The 22,406-nt window shown below is 44.0% G+C and overlaps 1 protein-coding gene across 5 annotated transcripts; it reads left to right on the top strand.

The window, feature by feature from the left end:
- Window positions 1-1,281: 1,281 nt before the first annotated feature.
- Window positions 1,282-22,211, top strand: LOC118785594 (immunoglobulin-like domain-containing receptor 2). Of its 5 annotated transcripts, none has more exons than XM_036540396.1 (10): window positions 1,282-1,401; window positions 4,132-4,461; window positions 6,759-6,878; window positions 11,907-11,963; window positions 13,795-13,941; window positions 14,798-14,962; window positions 17,765-17,878; window positions 18,770-18,971; window positions 19,107-19,785; window positions 20,762-22,211. In XM_036540396.1, exons 1-10 carry the CDS (start codon window positions 1,356-1,358, stop codon window positions 20,795-20,797), a joined length of 1,896 nt encoding a protein of 631 aa, XP_036396289.1. In that variant the 5' UTR covers window positions 1,282-1,355; the 3' UTR covers window positions 20,798-22,211. The 5 variants fall into 5 exon arrangements, with proteins under 5 accessions (XP_036396289.1, XP_036396288.1, XP_036396290.1 ...); XM_036540395.1 differs by having other exon boundaries at window positions 18,767-18,971; XM_036540397.1 differs by lacking the exon at window positions 11,907-11,963 and having other exon boundaries at window positions 18,767-18,971.
- The last annotated feature ends 195 nt before the right edge of the window (window positions 22,212-22,406 follow it).

The raw sequence follows: 22,406 nt of genomic DNA, 5'->3' as shown, positions 1-22,406 counted from the left end.
ATTTCACACAAGTATTTTTCAAATGAGTCAAACTGTGGTAAAGGTCACGTGCTAAACAGCACGGTGCAGCTAGTGTTCACTCATACATTGCTTGCTTTTGAACAGTCATCACCTTGCAATAACAACTTGGTCAGAGAGCATGATATTAACTTCTACTGGTGGGAAATGCTTTTCTTACCGTAAAAGATACATTCCAATGTACCAAGCTTTAACTGATGGGCTTTGTGGGCGAAATGTATTTTACTTAAGTCCATTTTAGTCAATAACAACTCAAATATACTTGAAAAAAAGCATATGACTGTAGGCCTATTTGTAATTTACGAAGTTCAACCGATTAATTATCAGATTTGACGTATGCCTCCCAGTTGGTTTCTCCATGTCAGGAAATTTCGCACCCACATCAAATGCTTACTACATTGTGAAACCTCCGGTAGCAGAATATATTCACTGATACTCCCTAGACCAATGACTATTTTGTGAAGCAATATTCTTACAACAACACTTACAGGAAGGCAAAGCTGGTTTGGACGCACTGCTGTAGAAAAAAAGAAAAGACAAAATATGCGCAAATTCTTTAAGTATCTGCAGTTTGCAAAGTGGGACAATGCAAAGAGGGAAAAATCAACCGCATTGTTTAGAATTTACAGTTCGCTAAGTTCAGAAAACGTTTAACTTCGCTAAACGTGACTTAAAACATACATTATTGTTGGTAATTTTAGTCCGTCCCTAACGCGACCAATTTGCCCAATTCCATCTCTGTTTGTACGAACAACCTCCTTACCACGAATTACCAAAGATAGATTTATTGTCCTTTTATCAATTTAGGAAGACGATGATAAAATCCTAAACTGATATGGGGCTATGCCACGACGCCTTTTTCTTAAATTCACAACTCCCTAATTCCAAAGGTTTCTGGTTCTTTTCAGACCCAACCTGCTCCCCTATCTACTAAGAAAGTTTTCCGCTTTGCCCAAAAATTCCGTCTCTGTTCAGGGTACGTGATGTGCGCATACCACAAATTGTATGGGGTTAACGTGACTCAACGGTGTGCAGTGACGTATGTAAATATTGTTTTTGTAATCATCATTGCATGTTACAAGATATTATTCTATTGAATCATTTCGATTATATTACATTTTTTATTACTGGCAAAGCGAAATTGAATGCATTTCCGTGACCCGTTATTTCGCAAGAGGGTCGGCGCACACCTGGCGCTGAAGTGGTACATTCCCGTTAGTTCTCGGAGTGACAGTTCTACTAGCTTATTCCCGTACAAAGCGGTCTGAGGAATGAGGCGAAAGCAGGAGAGATAAGAGTGAGGACCGTCTCCAAATGCGCACATTATTACTCGGAAAATGGTATCAATGCTGATATGGTGGATCCCCTTCATTTGGTTTGCAGGTATGTTCAAAATAAAGCAAGTTGTTTTGGCTTCTGCTTAGACGCGTAACAGGTTGGTAGATGCTGGCTGAAAACGACTATTCTCGTGCTCTTGGTTTTATTATTAACCCTATCTGTCTACCTCTCCCTCGAGCCTGGATCCCGTGTTTCCATTTTTTCAGCGCCTGTTTCGTAGTTACTAAATTTCATCTGTTAAAATATGTGAAGGCTGGCATGATTCAAAATGATATGTTACTCGTCTTTCCGTTAGGCGAAGAGGTTTACTTCTTAGGATTGCAATGGCCTTTATATAGAATGTATGCTTTATAGAAGGCACGTTCTGAGATTATAAGACCTCTGTCGATGTGGATTGAAAATGTCATACCGAGTAAATCTGTGATGAGTTTCTTGGTGTTCAACTTAAGTTTCAGTGTAAGCACTGTTTTTCTGTAATGTACCAGTCATGCTCAGTCTTTTTGGAGAATCCCCCTCCCCAAAATGGTCTCTGAGGTCTGCAGCGTCCGATCACTTAAACCAAGGGTAGAGGTCAGCTGGTCTTGGGGCATGAAAGGTCAAATGTGAACCAAGGGGAGGAAGGGCCTGGGTTTCAGTGTGCGGTTATGGGCTTGTATCCCCAGACAGTCGAACCGAGATAGTGGAAGGTGCCTGCTTTAGTAGAGTGTGTTTCTGAACAAGTGACTCATGAGTTAGTCTTCAGGATCAGCGGTGGGAGGTAAATTTGTATGGAGCACTTACTCTGTGCTGGTTCTGCTGTTAGGAGGAAGGTTGTTGTTTGGATGAAGGAAATAGTTTTAGTGTGCTTGCTAGTGTCGATGGAGACAGTTGAGCAGGTGTAGGTTTAGGTTGTAGTACTGAATATAGGCTTAGCAGCAGTTTGGTTAGCAACAAGTAGTAGATTGCATATTGGTGGTAGTTTTAGTGTAGCTGTAGCTATTAGATAGGTCAGGTGTAGGCCATAGACTGAGTGTCAGTTGTGGCAATAGACTGACTGTAGGCAGTTGGCTGGATGCAGATGTTGGAAGTATACTTCCAACAAGGTTTTTTCAGTAGACTGGGTTTGGGTGCTGCTCTCTAATAAAACAGGTCCTCAAGGGGCAGGGGGGTAGAGGCGAGGGGTGGGGGCGAGCCTCTTACGTTCCACTTAAAGGCCGAGCTTCTGTTGGTGACGGGTAGTTACCATAGTGACCGCCCCATCCTGGCCCAGCCTTCCCTCCCCGCGGCTCCCCTCCACGGGCTGGGATGTTCTTAACGGTTCTTGTTTAAATTTGAAATAGCTGACCACGCTGTCACGCCTGCCTGGGTCTGGGTGATCTAATCTGATTGGTGGGGTGCCCTGCCTCCTCCACCTACACCACCTCCCCCACCCTGCTGCATGGGCCTCTGCTGAGAGAGGGGGGGCTTTCTCAGCTCCCTACTGGGGCGTGAACTAATGCCAAACAATGGCGCTCAAACAAAGGCAGGGCCACTTTGAGGAATGTGAGAGAGGGGTGCCCCGGCCCTTTGAGTCTTCCTGCCGCAGCTGCTCTCCTGCCAGCAGCGGCTCCCCCAGTTTATCAACTTCTCCTCCTTCTTAAAGACTCTTCTTTAAAACGCAATAAAGCAGAGGCCTCAGACAGATCCAGCTCTAATGAGAGGAACGCGGTCTTTTCCTGTTGTTTTCGTCTCTCCTGGGAAACGTCTGGACAAAGTTCCTGCCGCCCCACCCCAACTGGAGCAACCTCCTGCGCTTGCTCAGGGCAGGACAGAGGAACCTCTCCCTCCTTCCACCCTCTGTTCTCCAACCCCCCCCCCGCCCCCCCCAAGCAACAGGAGGGAGGAACATTACTCTACCCCCCCCCCCCGATCCTCCCACCTACTGTCCTGTCAGAGAACCTTGCAGTCAGACCATTGCTCAGTAATCTCACAAAGATGAATCACTGTGTACCGTGCGCACACACACGCACACACACACACACATGTACACACACACACGCACACGCACACACACACACACACACACACACATGTACAGGGTTTTTTGACCGCCTGAACCTACAGTGGGCCATAGAGAGAAGGGTAGCTCTCTGGCCTGTTTCTGAATTAATTAGTGACAGTTTTACTGCGATATCACAATGTTCTTGAGTAAACTGTGTCAGACAGATCAGACTCTCTGACACACACAGCAGTTTAGAGAATGGTTTAGAACAGGTGGCTATTAAAATACAGCCTGCAATTTGACTGGTGTCTGAGCCAGGTGTGGTGGAAATTTTTGCTTATCACTGCTTTTTCTTTATGATTACAAGTCTTAAACGTTGTGTGGGATGTGCTGTAGCTTGTAACAGACTGAACAATATACTGTCAAGGTAACAGGATGGTCTGTGTGTGTGTGTGTCTTTGTCTGTGTGCACGCACATGTGTCTCAAAGCAATAGAAATATGTATGGAATGTGCTTATATGAGTGATGACCCTGAATGTTGCAGTGAGGATCACAGGCTCTCATTTCAGGATCCTGGAGACTCCCAGGTGGGGGCAGCACCTCTGCAGATGTTATTGCCTCAGTAAATAAACCTTTAATATGACTGCAGAAAGAAAGACATGCTTCTGTTTTCATTCTTTCCCCCTCCCTCACTCTCTCTCTCTGGTTTTCCAGGAAACAGTATTTGTTTTTCTCTCTCTCTCTCTTCTTTCTCTCTTTTTTTTTTTTTTGTCAGAGAGTAAGAGGGAAATCAACAGCGTGTTTCTTTCCCTCAGTGCACAGGTGCGGTGGTGTCCAGGTGACCGTGCGCGAGGAGCGGAAGTTTGCCATGCTGTTCCAGGAGGTGGTACTGCAGTGCCAGTACTCCAGCCCCTCCACCCAGACACCGGTGGTGCAGTGGTGGTACAAGTCGTACTGCCGGGACCGCACGCGCGACTCCTTCAGCTTCCCCGAGAACCTGGGCCTGCAGGGCTCCGAGCTCGGCGCCACCTCCCACCTGGACTGCGCCGACTCCTCCCGCACCGTCCGCCCCGTCGCCTCCGGACAGGGCTCCTCCATGACCCTGGCCGAGCACTACAAGGGCCGGGACATTGCCATCATCAACAGTATTATTATTATTGCTATTATTTTTATTGTTATTATTATTACATTGTACTAATTACATTACGTTGTACTAATCATATTACATTACATTACACTATTGACACCATACTAATTACATTGGTACATTATTATTATCATTATCATTATTATTATTATTATTATTATTATTGACAGTATGGACATACACTCTTTTTCTTCTTCTGTTTTATTGTTGCTAATATGATATGCTACAAGAGTAAGAGTAGTAGTCATAGTAGTAAGAGGGGTGTATTTAGCTATTTTTGCTGGTGTTAATCTGTGGTCTTGCCCTGAGTCCTTGGTGCAGTTATTTAGATTTGTTGTGGGTGAACAGAATCTGATCGTGAACATGAATGAGCTGGTCCAAGGTGGCCTTTGGGGAGTCTTTTCAGAGGAATTTTCCCACTCGTTAATTAAGTGGGTCACACAGAGCACAATGGTGTGTGGGTGTAGTGTACAGTAAAAAAAATGTTAAACACATGCTTTTGTCACGGCTTCACTTGCACGAGTTCATAAGTTTAAGTGTGTGTGTGTGTGACCACGACACAGAAAGAGACACAGTGCATGTGTGTTTGGAGAGGAGAGGAGAGGGATTTTGTATGCAGGTGTGTGTGCATGCCTTAAATGAGGGGAGCGGTGTTGAGTGGTTATTTATGTCGATCATGGTCTCTTCATGGTCTCTGGTTTGTACAGAGGGATTAGGTTTATGGGCGGTTGGTGTGGACTGGCGAGAGCTTGAGAGAGCTGAAAAAGGTGGTGTAAGAGCCAAGCTCCACAGGGTGAAAAGGAGAGGGCGGGTCAGCTGTGGATTTATTGAACATTAGTGCTCAGATTCATTGCTGCGGTTTTGTCCCTTTTTTGAGACAGGATTTTTTGTTCTGCTCTCTGCGGTGGAAGAACTTTGAAAATAAGCTCCTTTGTTAATTGTGTTAATTGATGTTGTTTTCTCCATTTAGCTGATGATAAGCAGAATGTGTGTGTGTGTGTACGTGTATGTGCATGTCCTTACCAGCGTGGCATAGTAAGCAGAGCTTGTAACTATATGTTTTTGATTTTATTCAAGATGTTGAAGTTGCATTGCAGTGTATGTATATGCATGCAGTTGTATGTGTGTGTGTATGTGTGTGTGTGTGTGTGTATGTGTGTGTGTGTGCGTGTGTGAATGTTGAAGGGGTGGAGGCAGGTAGGGACAGGCAGAATTACAGGAGGTCATGTGCCCGTAGGGGATGCTATGCCATGACAGCCGAGGAAGGAACTTCAGTATGTGGCATCTTTCAGTCACTTAAGGCTCCTCTTCCTGCAGCTGCATGGCTATTACATGTTTCTGTCATTACTGGATCAGTATCAGCCTGCAATCTAGAATTTTCTCATTGTGTTGCTGAAGAGTGAAGAACAGTGACCTGTAGCAGGTCAGCACAGGTGTGTGTCTCTTACAAGAGCGATTCGCAGTGGATCAATACCAATATGCATGAATCAAACACGATTCATAGTGGATGAGCTTTAGTGTTCACAAATTAGTGTGGAGCTGTGCTGTAACTGTGGGTTAAAGTGGGTGTGGGAAATATGGGGACACTTTTCTGCAGTTGAACTGGGAACAGGGGTTTGTGTGATACAAAGTCTGAATTGTTGTTTTTACGATCTGTCTCCCTGCTGGAAAGGTTGCCCATTGTGCTGTGCTTTTCCTGTTCCTGAAATAGGACTGTTTACTTTCTCCCTCACAATGAGCTAGCGAACAGAGCCAGAGAGCCTAACCGTTCTTTCCTTGCTCTTTTCTTCCGCACCATCCATATAAATGTCTGATGGTTTTGTGTACTTTTGGCTCTTTATATACTTACAACTTCTGCGTTGAATGCTGCTTTAACCACACACACCCTGCCTCTTTGCTGACGTACACATACACATATTTTTACAGTACAGGACATGCTTCCTGTCTCCAGCAATAGTATGTTCACCCCAGAAAATGGCAATTGTGAGATTAGGAAGCTAGTGTGAAATAGTGTTTGTGATTCCCCTAAATCTCAGCTGACATTCAATGCTTGTCTTCAGCCGACAAACCAAAGAGAACTCTTGCACCATTAGCTGACCAGGTCAAACCATTAGGACAAAATTGCTAATTTCATTGCTTATGTCTGTGTTTTTGTGCTGTGTGTATTTACTTTATAGTCACAAGATTTATTTTTGAAATATCTTGAACGCAGATTGTGAATATTGAAAAGAAATCAGTTTCTTCTTCTCGGACTTAAGTTCACCTTTGACCCCGGGTGTCACTCTCCTTCTCCAGAGGCTGATCTGCGGATCGGGCAGCTGCAGTGGGGGGACAGCGGTGTGTACTTCTGCAAAGTGGTCATCGCTGATGACCTGGAGGGCCAGAATGAGGACCAGGTGGAGTTACTGGTGCTTGGTAAGTCTACAATCTAGAATTTCACTCCCTGTGAATTCTGGAATTACAGTCTGGCATTCACAGGGAATGAACATGTACCATTCCAGATGAGGATGTATTGCTTTTAGGAAGTGAGTACACTCATATTACACATATTACACAGGAAGCAAATGTGGAACTGAAAACAGCTCTAGATACTTTCTGTCCTTGGCAACAGATGTAAAATCAAATTTCCTACCCCAAATCCTGACCCCAGCCATTCAGCATTTTTTTTTGTTGTTGCTAGGGGCAGAAAGTGCATACACTGTGAAACCATCACACACAAAGGGAATTTTCACCTCACAGGAAGTGAATGTTAACCACACAAGAGATAAGAGTAAACGATAAACAGAATTTAGGTTAATATTCCTGATACAATGATGTACACCCTGTTCACTTTGCATAAACATTGAATACTTTGTCTGTTCTCTGTTCACAACTACTCCGAACCAGTCTGCTGGCTGGTGATGAAAACATTAACCTTTTCTTTCAAGCAGGCCTGGAAAGTCTGTTCAATTCGCACACTTCGGTTTGATTCTCTGCTGTGCGTGTGCTTATGTCGTGTGTGTATGTGTGTGTTTGAGTGTACGTGTGTGTGTGTGTGTGTGTGTGTGTGTGTGTGTGTGTCTTTTTGTCCTTGAGTGTTTGGAAGGTCCACATCCCGGAGCGCAGCTACAAGCGCTGCCATAGCTACGGCTGAGTGGCGTCCATGTAGCGAGCGCCCATGTTGTGTAACGGGCCTTTGATCCCCTGTGAGTGGGCCCATTGTTGAGCGGGCCGCCCTTCATAGTGCTGCTGGCCAGTAAAACCACACAGACTTACTTAGCTCACTGGGTCTGCTGTGTGCCTGCAATACAGCACAGCCTGGACACACTGCCCGGTTGGTTGTGTGAAATGTCCTGCTGAACAATGTCCTGTGTGTGGTTATTTCATTCTCTGTTCTTGTAGCTACAGAGCGCGAGATTAAGATCGGCTGCCAATTAGTAAATTGTGCAAAGTAAGTCACTTCTTAAGCTGTTTCCCTGGCAACAGTGACACGTTGAGAGGTCAGTGGAGGATGCCGCAGTGTGAGGGTGAGCGAGGGGCAGAGAGAGAAGGAAGGGAATGCAGAGCCAGATAATGAGAGAGAGACATGAGAGAGGGAGAGACTTTTGATACCGCTAAACCAACAACTAACATGTCTAAGTATTCAACTTTTTTTGGTTTTGGTTAAGCTTAATACAAGTGTATGTGTGTGTTTTTATTAACTTTACAACATTAAGACAGGCTTGCATTAGCACCTGACAGACCCAAACACCAATGTTCATCTATTCAGCATGTGAGAAGTTCCATAAACCTCCTCTCAACAGCTGAACATGTTTGCTTTTTAAAAAGGCATATACATTTTCCTAAATGCCATCTGAAGCTACATAGAAACAAACCCTTCATCTCTGTACTGATGGACACATCATTCAGAATGTTGTTTTTCTTGTGTGAGCCACATAACCCGTTTAGCTCGACCAGTGAAAACCAGCGTTTGGTACTTCAGAGGGACAGTGTATTTTGGTCCAGAGATCAGTGTTCCCAGCATAAAAATAGAAGAGAGGGAGGGAGAGACCAAGAGAATAAAAAGTTTCAGCCTACATAAGGAGATGCGAGAGTCTACAGTTTATGTTGAGTAATTCAGCCGTTCCCACCCCTCGTTAGAGTAATGGGGTCCTAATTACAGCCAGGGAGTGGCAAACAGATGAAGAGATAGAGCGGCACTGTCTCAGCAGTGAGAGAAACAGATCTGAGATGCAGCCATTTTTCCTGCACTAGTGTAGATCCCGTGTCCATGTGTGTTTTTGAAGCATTGGTTATATTGAACATGTTTGTGGTGTTCAGTGGAGTTAGCTGGGAGTGTGTGGGCATTTGGTTAGTAACTGCATAGATCACTGGGTCAGCTGGTTACTGTGTTGTCAGTTATTGGATAGTTCACTGAATAATTTACTTTTTGTCATACGTAGATCACTGGTTATGTAGTTAGTTAATGGATAACTGGGTCAGTTAGCATAATAGACCATTGGGTCAGTGAGACACCATGGAGATCACTGGGCCAGTTGCTTGGTGTTGTCATTAGGGTCATTTGGTTACTGTGTCAATCACTAGGTCACAGTATGCTCCATTCATAAGAATTACTTATATCAAAACCAAGAGCATGTCATTATAAAAATCACTGTTACATGATTATTCCTATACTAACTAAGTAGTCTGTTTATAATAATAATTTTGGCTTAACTCACACTTCATATGAAACGATTGCGATGGCTCGTTAATATATAGAAAAATGTTTAGAATTTGAACACAGTGAATTGCATGTACCCCTTTAATTATTGTAGCATCTAGCACAAACAAAGGTTTTGAAGTTTTGTTAAATGTCTAGATGGCAGTCAACATGGCAGGAAAGAGAAAGATGCCTTCTTACAGCAACTGAAGACCAAAGAGATGCAGCTGAAAAATTTGATACGTCATCTTAGCAAGTTAGATATTTCACAGTTTGCAGATGTCCTTCAAGTGATAACTGTTTCTCAAGGTAATGTAAGAAAATTCAATTATGCTTATCCACTGGCACCATCCCCCAAGAGGTCCTTGTGCTTAATGGAAATGGCCTACATCTGGCTGAACATGGTCAATATTTACTTTAAAATAATTTATATTTGTCGGAGATCACACAATTTACTTGCCATTGTGCTGTACTGCTTCCTCTATGATTGGGCCCATGAACATGCCTATTTCAGCCAAACATAGTTTTACCACGTCATTGATTACTAGGTAACCAGCTGAGAGTGACTCACTTATAAGTACACCCCAGCTACAGCTGGCTGTGAGTGGGAACAGAATTATTAGCCTGGAAAAATATGTGCAACTGGATACATGTAAGTGGAAAGTGGCATTACCATGTAGGTGAACAGATGAAATAGTTACTGTGTACAGTAAATGACTGGGCCAGGAACTGCACAGATCACTGCTCACTAACCCCACTGCCATGAAACAGTCTGGCTGGTGGATCACTGATATCTGGTCAGCTCTTCTACTGTTTTCTTATTCATTTTTAGAAGGAGTCATATTTTTAGAGAAGGGGATAATGTGTCCCTGGATACGTTACAGCTCTACAGTGTGGCTGTGTGGATTGCTCAGATTTTATTATGGTTATGGTTCAGTGGTGTTATTGTGGTTGCAGATGTGCTTTTGTTCAAATAAAGGTACATACCGCTACATAAGCGGTATGTTACGGTTGTGACTGAAGGACTGGCCATTTTTAATGCTGTGATTGTGCTTCAGTGCTGTCATGGTGGTGGTCGGAAGACAGGACCGGTGCTGTTTTGTGTTTGTGGTTCTAGCTCAGTGGTAGGGTTGTGGCTGTGTGTATAGTTTTGGCTGGGGCGCAGCTGATGTGTATTTTATAACTAAAACCAAGTCTAATGTTATTGACATGCGGTGTATGGCACTGTGAATGCCATGTAGTGTGTCACTGAAACGGACTGAACCATGTAACTGTGCACTGTGAAACACTGCACCACATCTATAATTAGTCCCTGTCAGTACAGCTTGCCCTCTGACCTTAATAGCTAACCCTGTCAGTGTAGAGTCAGACCTTTTGGTACAAGTGCAGAGTGAGGAGTATGACGTAGGCTCTAGTGAAGGGCCAGAGTGCTGCTAGAGCAGTAATTTGGTTTGTTTAACTCAGCAGCCTATGGCAAGTTTTTACAAGAAGTGTGCTATAAAGGAGGTCCCTCTGTACTGTTGTATTGGCATTTTGTGCATGTCTGTCAGTTCTCAAACATGAAATTGCAGAAGGCACCCCCCTTGTAAGATGCATATTCCTCTTCCAAATAACTCCTATTGTTATACCTGTTGAATATGTGAACGCAAGTTTTTTTTCTGACATTCTGCAGTCACAGTTATGAGTTGTACAGCTTATAACTGTTGACATAAACACTGACTGTCTCATGATTCTTGGTCCTGAGAAGAAGATGGGTTTAATGACTACACAGGTCTGAGCAACTTGTCTGCAACACAGATACATGTTCATTACATTGCATTGGTCTTTTCAGTGGAACGCATCAGCAGATTTGTAACAAGCTGTATTAGTTATGTCTCATTTACTGGAAGCATCTGGGGAATGAGCCTTCCCATAAAGTAGATATACAACACTTCATTACATGTACCCAGCTAATAAAAGCTGAATGACTAATACCTATTGCCAGACTCTACCATTTTAATACCCATAAATGTTCCACCTGTAATAAACATGTCATAACCTTTTATCAGGTCTTAAACTTCCATTACCTGTTCTCAAGTTGTAGAAGTATATTTACCTGTTTCTTAGGTTGTAACATTTTATTTACCCATTATAAGCCTGTTTTGTACTGGCTAAAACATTGTTAGGTAATAAAACTATTGGATTGTTATCAAATAATAAAACTTTATTTGTCTGTTCACAGGTGATAAAACCGTATTAAGTCATTCACCAGCAATAAAACTGTAACTTCTAGATAATAAAACTGTATTCAGTGGTTTCAGGTAATAAAATTGTATTAATCCACTCATAATTTAAAAAGGTATTAATCTGTCTCAGATAATAAATGGTATTTGCCCATGTCTTTTCGTTTTAAGTGACATTTCAGCATAATTCAACTGCCCAGACAGAAGAACCGGGACTACATTTTGAGTTAGTTTTGTCAGTTAGTTTTGTACTAGCTATCTGTAATGATACATATGGGTTTCCAGATTCAAAAATGCAGCTGGAACAGTCACGCTCCTGTTTTTGGTTTACTGGATAAAGAGACAGTGTAGAAAATGTACATGATAAAATGTGTCTGTCTCGGTGACAGTCCTTACGGTTCTTCTGTCCATGCAATCGTCTGCATGCACCTGCGTCAGTCTGTTCATTTCCTGACTCACCTCAGCCCTGACCCCCCCTGACCTCTAACCCTGCTAGCCTGGCGCCTGTCCTACCCTTTACCTCTGCTCTTCTTCTCTTTCCAGGTAAGACAGGTGCGCTGGATGATCTCCTGCCTGAGTTCGATGTGGAGATTATGCCAGGTATGGGCGTGCCCTCACCTGTCTCATCCGTCCAAGCGCTTTGCTCACCCCGCTGTCGCTAACCTAACCCCTCCCTCTGCTCCTTTACTGTCCAATCACCTCTTAACTACAGCGCTGACTCCACTGAATCAAAGGAGGTGCCCAGCTTCTCGTTCTCGCATGTTTGATGGTGTTGTACGGATGCAAGAAGGGTGTAATTTAGAGCAGCAACTCAGCTGAGCTGTGTTTTTCTGTTAGACACACCCGTGTAATGCAATTACGGGAGTAAGCTGGTGAGGCTGTGTGTCTGCGGTACAAACACTTGCACCAGGAATGCGATTACAGCGTGAACTTGGTGAAGTTGTGTTTTCGGGTGTAGACATGCGCATACTAGTGATGTGATTAGCGGAATGACTCAGTGATACTGCACGTTTGTGGTGAAGGCTCACTGAGGGTGTGATTATAGCAGTATCTCATTTTAGAATTTTCAGTCCTGCCCAAGGGAGAGGTACCACTAGGCTTGTTATTATGACTAATATGAGGCTCATGTGTTCCAAATAAGAAAAAGATTAGATCAGACCCCTCCACTAACTGTAGATAACCCGTTGAACACTATAAGGAGAGGAAATGAGAATCAAGGACAGATTTGTTCACCACACCGAGTATGGCCAGGTTTGGGGACAGGTCTGTTCTGGTCAACTGTTATCTTCCTCTAGTTTCGTTTAGAGGGTCAGAGAAAACACTAATGTGATAAAGGATTATGACAAATAATGTTCATTTGAACGAAAAGAGCTGTTATCTTCTGCTTGGGCATTAAATCACAAGCTCAGCCCTACTGCAACACAGCCTTGTCACAAGGTCAGATTTTTTCTGTGTATGTCACAGTGTATGACAGTATGTGAGAGCATGTGAGAGGGAGGGAAAGTGTGTGTGTGTGTGTGTGTGTGTGTGTGTGTGTGTGTGTGTGTGTGTGTGCACATGTGTGTATCTGTATGTGCGTATGCATGCAGGCAAGCACTGTTTCTGCATCTGTTTTACTCTTTGTCTTATTTTGACATACACAAACCTTGTTTGCTTTATTACATAACAAAAAACTTAATTTGAAAGCAATGATCACATAGTATTAAAGAGAGCAGTCATTTTTAGCACTGTCTAAAAAGGCAGAAAGAACCTAATTTCTGTGTCACTGCATGCAGAACTTCCGGTTGCTGGGGTCCCAGCTCCCAGTTTGCTCGGTTGGTAAAGATGCTTGCTCTGAGTTCAGGATAAGCTGCAGAGCCCAAGAAATTGCAAGTTGGAGTCTGTGAGATGCACCTGTCCTCCAACCGGAGTTCACTGTACTGAAGTGCATTGTGGGACTTTGCAAAAGTCCCACAAAACCAAAAAATAATGTTTGGTTGCAGGCATATGTATCAGGGTATTGCGCTTTTTCAGTACTCTTTCCATATATCAGTACTGCTGCAGTGAGACAAATGAATGATTTCACTGTTACGCTTTTTTTACGGAAAAAATTAAGAAACAGATTATTGTCTTTTTACTTCTTTCCACTCAAGCCTTCAACTGGTTTCCTTAATGTGAAGAGAACATCTCCCATCGGACACTGTGGTCACACTGTGTTTCATCCACAGGGTGTGTCAAAGGAAACTTACTTCCTGTCCCCAGCACTGCCCCCCCCTCCCCAGGAGGGTCGTATTTATGTATTCCCTGATCCCTTCTCTGCACTGTCTGGGTTTCTTCTGCACCCCCGCCCCCACCGCCAGCCCCCTTTTCCTGATCTCCAAACACTTGCCAGTAAGCAAGAGATGTGTAAATGATGCAGACATGATGGTCCTGTTCTCTCCCGGCCCTGCAGAGTGGGTGTTTGTGGGTGTGGTGGTCTTGGGCAGCCTTCTCTTCCTCCTCCTGGTGGGGATCTGCTGGTGCCAGTGCTGCCCCCACTCCTGCTGCTGCTATGTGCCCTGCTGCTGCTGCCCTGAGACCTGCTGTTGCCCCCGGCACTGTGAGTACGCACACACACACACACACACACACACACACACACACACACACACACACACAACATACACATCACACACACACACACACCACACACACACACACACACACACACACACACACATCATACACATCACACACACACACACACCACACACACACACACACACACACACATCATACGCATCACACACATTCACACACACACACACACACACACATCATACACACCACACACACACATGCACACGCATTACATTACATTACATGCATTTAGCAGGTGCTCTTATCCAGAGCGACTTCCAGCACAGTAGAACATAAGTGTCTCCATTCAATTTAAACAAGCAGTGTCACACCAGGCTAACAACACATGCATACCGTACATATTCACCACACTCACACTCATAATTGCACACGTATGTGTTCTTAACTGGTTGTAGTAAACCTGTGACGCAGTGGGAGTTTAAAAGTGTGGATGTGAATTAAAGTACACCACAGCCATGCACCATTGTGTGTGACCCAATTAATTAATGAGTGGGAAAAATTCCTCTGAAAAGATCTCTCAGTGCCGCCATGGTTCAAGGGGTTCATTAAAATGTTCACAATTTGAATGCCCTCATCCAGGGCGAATCCCGGTTATTACACCAAGGGCTCAATGCGAGATGATAAACAGTAGTAACATCACAATAAATGCTACAACTAACTTAACTACTGTTATTATTAAACTACTATCACCGGCCATTGTTGCTACTAGTAATAGTAGTAGTATGTCGTATTAACACTAAACCGAGGCACACACAGACATCACACGCAGTGTTAATGCTTCACGAATGAGTCCCGGTGTGTTTTCTTCACTTCAGTGTATGAGGCAGGAAAGGCAGTGAAGGCAATGCCGCATGCTCCCATCGGAATGTTCCCCCCCTACTACATCCCTAGCGTCCCCACCATGGTCCCTGTTGCCCCCTCCTCCCTGATCGACCCTAAGATGACAGCCACCCCCTCCATTGAGAACAATTTGCCAGGAGGTGAGTCTAGCACTTCGGGTGTCTGTAACCCGAATCACGGTAAACTGAGCACCGAATGATTCGCTACAGAGCGGTAGACAGGCATGGGGAAGCAAAAGTAATTTGTCTCTTTCAGGACAGCTGAATTAGGTCATCTTTTCTGCTGTTCTTTGTGGCAAAGTATGCCTTTCACAAATATTATTGATAAAAATTGGTGATGTCAGGCTCTGAAGTGGCTCAGTTGGATTCATAAGAGTTTGAACTGATGGCTAGCCAGCTACTAGTATTTATGAGTGAAACCACTGCAAAATCCATTTTATGAGGCAGAAAACACGACTAGTATTACGGAAGAAATAATGATGCTATGTCAATCAACTAACCATCATAAATCAACAGCACATACATCTAACTATCAGATAATTAACAAGATGGTTAGCTGGGCAAAATGTGTAGCTAGTTAACAAACTGGGAAACTAACAGTCTAATAGTTCTGACTCATAGATCATGTTTGTGACTAAACAAAATTTCAGCAGCAATTTTTCATTGAGTTATAACTTGTTGAAAAGGTTGATATAATGGATGAGGGTCACATTCAGGCAGTTGAGAGGCTAGATAAGATGACATTTTTTAGAAAGATTTCTATTAAGCAATATCAGCACCAACATTTAATTTATATTTTAGAACTTGAATTACTGAATGTATTAATTGACTCTGAAGCTGATAAAATTCAGCTTCTGTATATTCAGTATTAATTACAATACCTGCAATTCAAGTTTGCAAGCCTTGAACAGAAGGTAACTTACATATTCAACTTTTCAGATATATTCAAATTTGGTTCCTTTTGATTACAACAGTTCTTCAGTGGCAGGCACTTCCTTTAGTAGCAAAGACCCTAGAATAATTCGAAGTCAGCTTTCCCACTGTTCCTGTTGAATATGATGCACCTCTTAGAGGAGGTGCATTGTGGGTAGCAATGTGTACAGACATCATATACAACAATGCAAGTAAATGATTCATGTGCCCTTTTCTCCCACATCCCTTAACCCTTACTGTCAAATTATTCTCTCAAAATTCACTAGGTTACTAAATTCACAAGGTTACTGCAGCTTATGATGTGATGTGATGACCAATGGTGGAGTGACTCCCCTTGTGATTATGGACATGTGAAACCAAGAGGCTAGCGCTGATAGATGTGTGTTGCAGATCCACAGAATAGGTTGCTGAATTAGGCACAGAATGGATCTTTTTTATCCAAAAGACTGTGAATCACTAATAATCACACAATTTAACAGCCACTGATGGTGACTGTTAAATTGATTATTAGATACACAGCTGGTTGGGAGTGTTACTGGTTGTAAATGCTCACAGAGGTTATGTAAGAGTGGTCAAGAATGCTACTGGGAATGCAGACAAAGACTGGGGAAAAGCCATATTGGCAAGGTGGGCTTGGGCACATATATTGGTGTGAGTGGTTTCTGCTACCTGGAGTGGCACCAGTGAGACGAAATCATCACAGTCTTATCATAATCTTATCACAACACTTTAAATCTATCAATTCTATTTTATTTAAATCTGTTAATTGTTTCATAATGACATTGGTTTATGTACCTTTCTTTGGGTTCTTACAGGTACTTGAAATTTAGATGCATGTGTCATCATTATGTGTATACGTCATTAAATGTGTCTGTCTTTGTTGAAAGCAAAAGTGAAGTGTGCTGTGAAAACAGTGGGTGAAAGCAGACTGCATTGTGAGGCAAAGTCTGCTCTCTGACTGACTGAAGTGTGTTTGCAAATGAACTCTGACTGATACTAACCGAAGTGTGCAAACATCATGCAAACAGTTTCTGAGGGGAGAAGGCGGTCAGTGGGTGGTTGGGAATGGTACCTGTCTGTAAAAGTTGTCATTAGGAAGAGAGCCATCAGGGGAACTGCTCCTCGAGGGTCAAGTCCACAAATAGTGTATCTGTGCCTGAAGGTTGCTTCTGCATGTTATGTCCTAACACTTATCTCCTAAAAAGTACATCAAGGCTTTAATACAATGCAAACTAACAGTAACAAGTAACTCTGTTGAGAGAGAACTGTACCAAGTATTAATTTCCATTGGTTGTCACTGATCACCCTGGTGGGGGGGGGGCTCTCTGGGTGGTGGTGGTTCTCTACTCATCCAGGAAAGAGAGCACTGATAGTGAAACATATGACATCATCAGGAGGAAGGTGTCTTGGCCAAGTGCCTCTCTCTCGCTGTGTTTAAGAGAAATGCACTCAGGCTACTCAGGAGCGATAAGAGGGAGACACAGACTCACACTGGAGAGATGAGACAGACATACAGGCATACAGATCCATTCTAAAATAACTTAATATAATATTAAACAATATGCAGTACACCTAATTGATCCCCATATGGAAAAAAAATATTTTGCCAGCAGAAACAGACTTACATTTAAACCTACACATTGCAGCAGTTATTACATCAACAGTGAGAAGGATAGAGGAGTTCATTTACTCTTGAGTATCACTCCTCTTCCAGTAAAAAGAAGTGTTCCAAAGATAGGCAAGTGTGTGTGTGTGTGTGTTTGTATATGTGTGTGTAATGTGTGTTTGTGTGTGTGTTTGTATATGTGTGTGTATATATGTGTGTATGTGTGTATATTTGTGTTTTTAGGTGTGTGTGTATGTGTATAGGTGAGTGTGTGAATGTGTGTCTGTGTGTGTATGTGTGTGTGTGTGTGTGTGTTTGTGTGAACATAAGTGTGAGTGTGTAGAGTATGTCTCTCTCTGAGCTTGTGTGTGTGCTGGAACTCTGAGTGCTGTCTGTCCCCGCAGTGCGCAGTGGGTACCGAATCCAGGCCAGTAAGGATCAGGACTCTATGAAGGTTCTGTACTACGTAGAGAAGGAGCTTGCGCAGTTCGATCCTGCCCGCAGGTCCTGCCGCCAATGTAAGCCCTGCAGAACCTTCTGTGTCCAGTCCGCATGGTTCACCACCACACTCACCCTGTGTGCGTGTTTGTGTGCGAGCGCTTGCATATGGGTGTGTGTGTGTGGATGTGGTGTGAGGGCACTGAACACTGAGGCAAAAGCGAAAGTGACTTTCATTCCCAGTGCTCTCTGTTCCAGCATCTATTGCCTTGACCTCCATCTGTTAACACTGATCTCACCGTAATTCCAAACTTTTCCACAGGGAGCCCAAATATACCTGGCGGCTGTCGTTAACCAGAATGTTTTCTCAGGGGTTTGGGGTTGTACTCCAACAGTTTGTAGCAGCTCAGTGTATGCTTAACATGCTGAATAAAATTCTTAAGTATAATCAGCCATTGCTTTATAATTCATGCAAAATCTTTTCCGCATGGGCGCTAAAGCTTTAATTTCGCTTCTCAATGAGACTATTTGTGATTGGTGTTGTGTGTGTGTGTGAGAACTGAAGTGTTCTCTGTGGGCTCAGCTCACCTGATGTAGGTACAAACTTTCCAAAGTTGGGCTCAGTACACCTGAGATAGGTAAGACTCTGCTAGCTTTGAGCTCAACTCACCTGATATAGGTAAGAGTGTTCTCAGTTTGGGCTCAACACGCCTGAAATAGGTAAGAGTCTGCTGTCTTGAGGCTCAGCTGACCTGATAACGAGTGGGCTCTGCGGGCTAATCCCACCTGCCACAGGTAAGAGCTGCAGGCAAGGGGAAGGTGTGGCTCTTAGCTGGGGTCTGAAGAAGGGGGAGAGAAGTCAGCTCCACACCTGAGAAATGCAGAGATCACAGTTAGTTGCTTGTGATGATGTAACCATTACGCCAGTGTCAGTAGAGCGCGTCTCCATGATGTGATGTTTGTCTCAGCAGCCAGCAGCATGTCTGAGCTCAGCTCTCTCCATGAGGGTGAATCAGACTTCCGCCAGTCCTACCGCCAGGTCCAGAGAAAGGCACTGCCACCCATTGCTGACCACGACGACCAACCAGACTTCAGGCCTGCTTCGTCCTCGCAGGGGCGCCGTTCTACACGCCACCCCAATCGTAACAATCGGGCAGACGATCTACAGAACAGGTAATGCTTGAAGCTGTAGGCCAGCAAGATGTAGAAATGGCTTAAAGTGTGTGTGTGTGTGTGTGTGTGTGTCCAACTGCCTGTCTGCCTGTCCATTTATCAGCACTGAAAGTGCCTTTGTTCATGCGACAACAGGTGGAACCCACGCTCAGAGCACCTGCAGAGGAAGATGTTCCGGGCGTGTGAGCACACAGGCTCCCTGGATGAGCTGGAACAGTTTGCCCAGTCCTACAACCCGCGGGGGCGGCGGGGGGAGTGCCGGGACATGGAGCGGGACTACGGCCTGGAGCTGCAGGAGCGTGAGCACTACCCTCCTTTCCGGGACGGCCTCCCGCGCTACGACGACGACGACGACCTGGACGCCTGGCTGGAGCGCCACCAGTCCGACCGCTACAGGAAGGACCCGGACCGCGAGCGGCCCCCGCCGTCGCCCCGAAAGAGGCGGGACACAGGCAGCAGCGAGCGCGGCGGCCCCCGCCTCGCCAGGGGCGGCCAGGCGTATGACGACGCCTTCCTGAGCAGCGTGCTGGAGCGCAAGGCTCGGGGGCGCGGCGGGCGGGGGGAGGAGGACAGCTTCCACAGTGACACTCCCTCCAAGGCCAGCTCCAAGAAGAGCAGCGACTGCTACCTCAGCAGGTCGCCTAGCAACCGGCCCGAGGAGGAGGACTCCCTGCCCCCTTACTGTGAGAGAGAGGCGGAGCGATATCGGACCACTGAGCCTGCTCAGCGGCCTTTCTCCTACACCCGTCACGCCCAGGGACTGTCCCAAACCCTGCAAGAGCGCAGAGATGAGAGGGACAAGCCCCGAAAAGTGGTGAGTTACCTGTAGGTTAGTTATTTGTAAGCGAATTACCAATGAGAGATACTGTTCGACACCTACATGTTTGATCTGTAGGTGAATTACTGAATAAGGCAATTTCCTAATAATAGCTGAATAGTCTTGTCACGCTGAAACATAATAATATCAATCTATTATTTGCTAGACACACCAAAGAATGTCCAATGACCAAAACTGGTCAATGAATGCATTTCAAGAACTCAACTTCTGTCATGACCTCTGCATCATTTTTTAAAAACAATGATTGGTTAGACATACTTGTGCATGACATGCTTGGTTCCTGCATGAACCACCTACATTCACCAAAACACAATGTATACACATAGGACCACAATATGTACAGTACTTACACATGAGGAGAATAATCTCACTGATCAGATAAGCAGGGCTTATTGCCACTTGTGTTTGTGGTTATCATGTGAATTATATAATTCTGTCTTTAAAAATATTTAAATCCTATTTTGTAAGTGCATATTTTTATTCTTGCTGTTTTTTCACTCTGTACTTGTAGATTTATGTAGGTTGTGTTTTATTTTAATATTACTGTAAGGATTTGTTCAAATGTAATGTAACTGGTTGCAAATGCTATTTAACATATGATTCCCATCTTTCTAATGGGATATGATTTTGCATTAAAATGCACTGATACATCACTGAGTTGAAAAATTGTAGCTTTAATCTCTTTCTTAATTGAACTCAGGAACCAGGTCTGTATCTAATCCTCAATTCAATGACTTCACTGACAGACCTAACTAACAGAACCTAAGATGCATGATTTCTTTAAATTACCCATCAAACTCTAGCAAACTAACATGCCTTAAACTGCACGAATAATTGCTACAGATCATCACTCTTTTTGATGACAGGCCTGACTAACAAAACCCGAGCTGCATGTTGCCAGGATTGCTGTGGAGTATATCACTAATGTGTGGCTTCTCATGTTTTTTAACAGAACACTCTTCTAAGCAGAGATTCACTCATAGTGTGAACTTCAGAGAGCAAGAGATCAGCATGGCACTCACAAGGCACAGAGCAGGCTGGACATGCAACATGTGCCCACAAACAGACTGGAGAAGCCTTATGTGCCAGTCAAGAAACAGACTGGAGAGGCCTTATGTGCCAGTCAAGAAACAGACTGGAGAGGCCTTATGTGCCAGTCAAGAAACATGCAGAAGAAGCATCTTGCATCAGTCTACAGATTTAATGGACAGACATGCTTCAGTCAGGGAGCATTTTGAGAAAAGAAAGCCATTGGTTTTAAGTTCAATGTTGTTCTGTCTGAAGAATAGCATATGAACCCCTTGTGCTGGTCCTGTTCTTTCTGGGTCTGCACATACCCATCACTGTGGCCCTCAATACAGGCTAACGTCTGTTTACGTGGGGGGCAGCGTATCAGAACACAGAGCAGTGCATGTTATTTTGGGTTAATTCCAGGAAATAGTATGCCATCCAGCTTAAATGCTGACGGAGTGATGGATTCGGAGAGAAAAGACCAGCAGGGGTATGTATGGACGGATTCAGAGAGAGGAGATGGAGGAAGACAGGATACGTTACAGCGGTCAGAGAGAAAAGATGATGTTGAATGGGTTCTGTCCTGTGCTCTCATGAAAGTGGAGTGTGTATACAAAGTCCCAGGGTCTACATGGGACAAAACTCCGAAAGCTTCGGACGCTGTGATCTATATCGCCCCCAAACCTGCAGGGCTGTGGATACAGTTTTTTTGCCTCTGCTCCAACACACTGCCACTGCCTGCCACTGCACACTGCAACCTTTTAACACAGACTGCATGAGGACCAGCCCAGCACAATGTCACACAGTCAACTCTCAGTCGTCAGGGGTGGCGAAGGAGGGGATCGTCACAGATAACACAGAATCTAGGATAACATTAATTAACGTTAATCATGACTGTAGACGTTCTTTTAATTCAACACCTAATTTGTCTAGTGTTCAAATTCATGACACCACTAACACAAACACAAATAAGTGTTTACTTGCAAGTAAGGGAGTAAGCAAGGGAAAAACATGGCTAACCACCCACAAATACAGTAGCTAGCTTCCAACACACATTGACTGATGCTACAGAAGGTCAATACACAAAGAACTGATTGGTGGCTGTTTTAAACTTTAAACTTGATTAAACTAATAATTGAAGTTCCAGATGAAGATTCAGGAGGAGAAGTTTCAGACAATCTCTTCGCAATTAAAAAGACCTAGACAAACAGGTCCCATCCATGACTATAAAACTCCCTCTTACCACTTCCTTTCTGCTTCAGCTGTTCACGGCATCCCTCCTCCACCCAATCTCCCCCTTTTTTTCTCTGTTTATGATGCCCACTCAGGGGGTCAACAACCTCGACCTACGGCTATCCCAAATAAAAGTACCACTGTAATGACATTCAACACTTTGAGTCTATGGAAATTCACATCTGTTAAATTGTGCTTATGGATCACTGTTTAAGTCAGATACCTATAATGTTTGCTGTCAGCTACAAAACATGCATCATTTGTCTTGCTAGATGCTATAATTGTGACTTTCAGAGTTAACTACAATGGAGATTCAAAGATATCTTCAATAATTCTGGAACAGTGTCTGTAAT

Source organism: Megalops cyprinoides, chromosome 11 (genome assembly GCF_013368585.1).
Source record: "Megalops cyprinoides isolate fMegCyp1 chromosome 11, fMegCyp1.pri, whole genome shotgun sequence".
Lineage (NCBI taxonomy): Eukaryota > Metazoa > Chordata > Actinopteri > Elopiformes > Megalopidae > Megalops > Megalops cyprinoides.
Note: the sequence above shows the minus strand (reverse complement) of the source record. Positions and strands in the feature narration are given on the sequence as shown.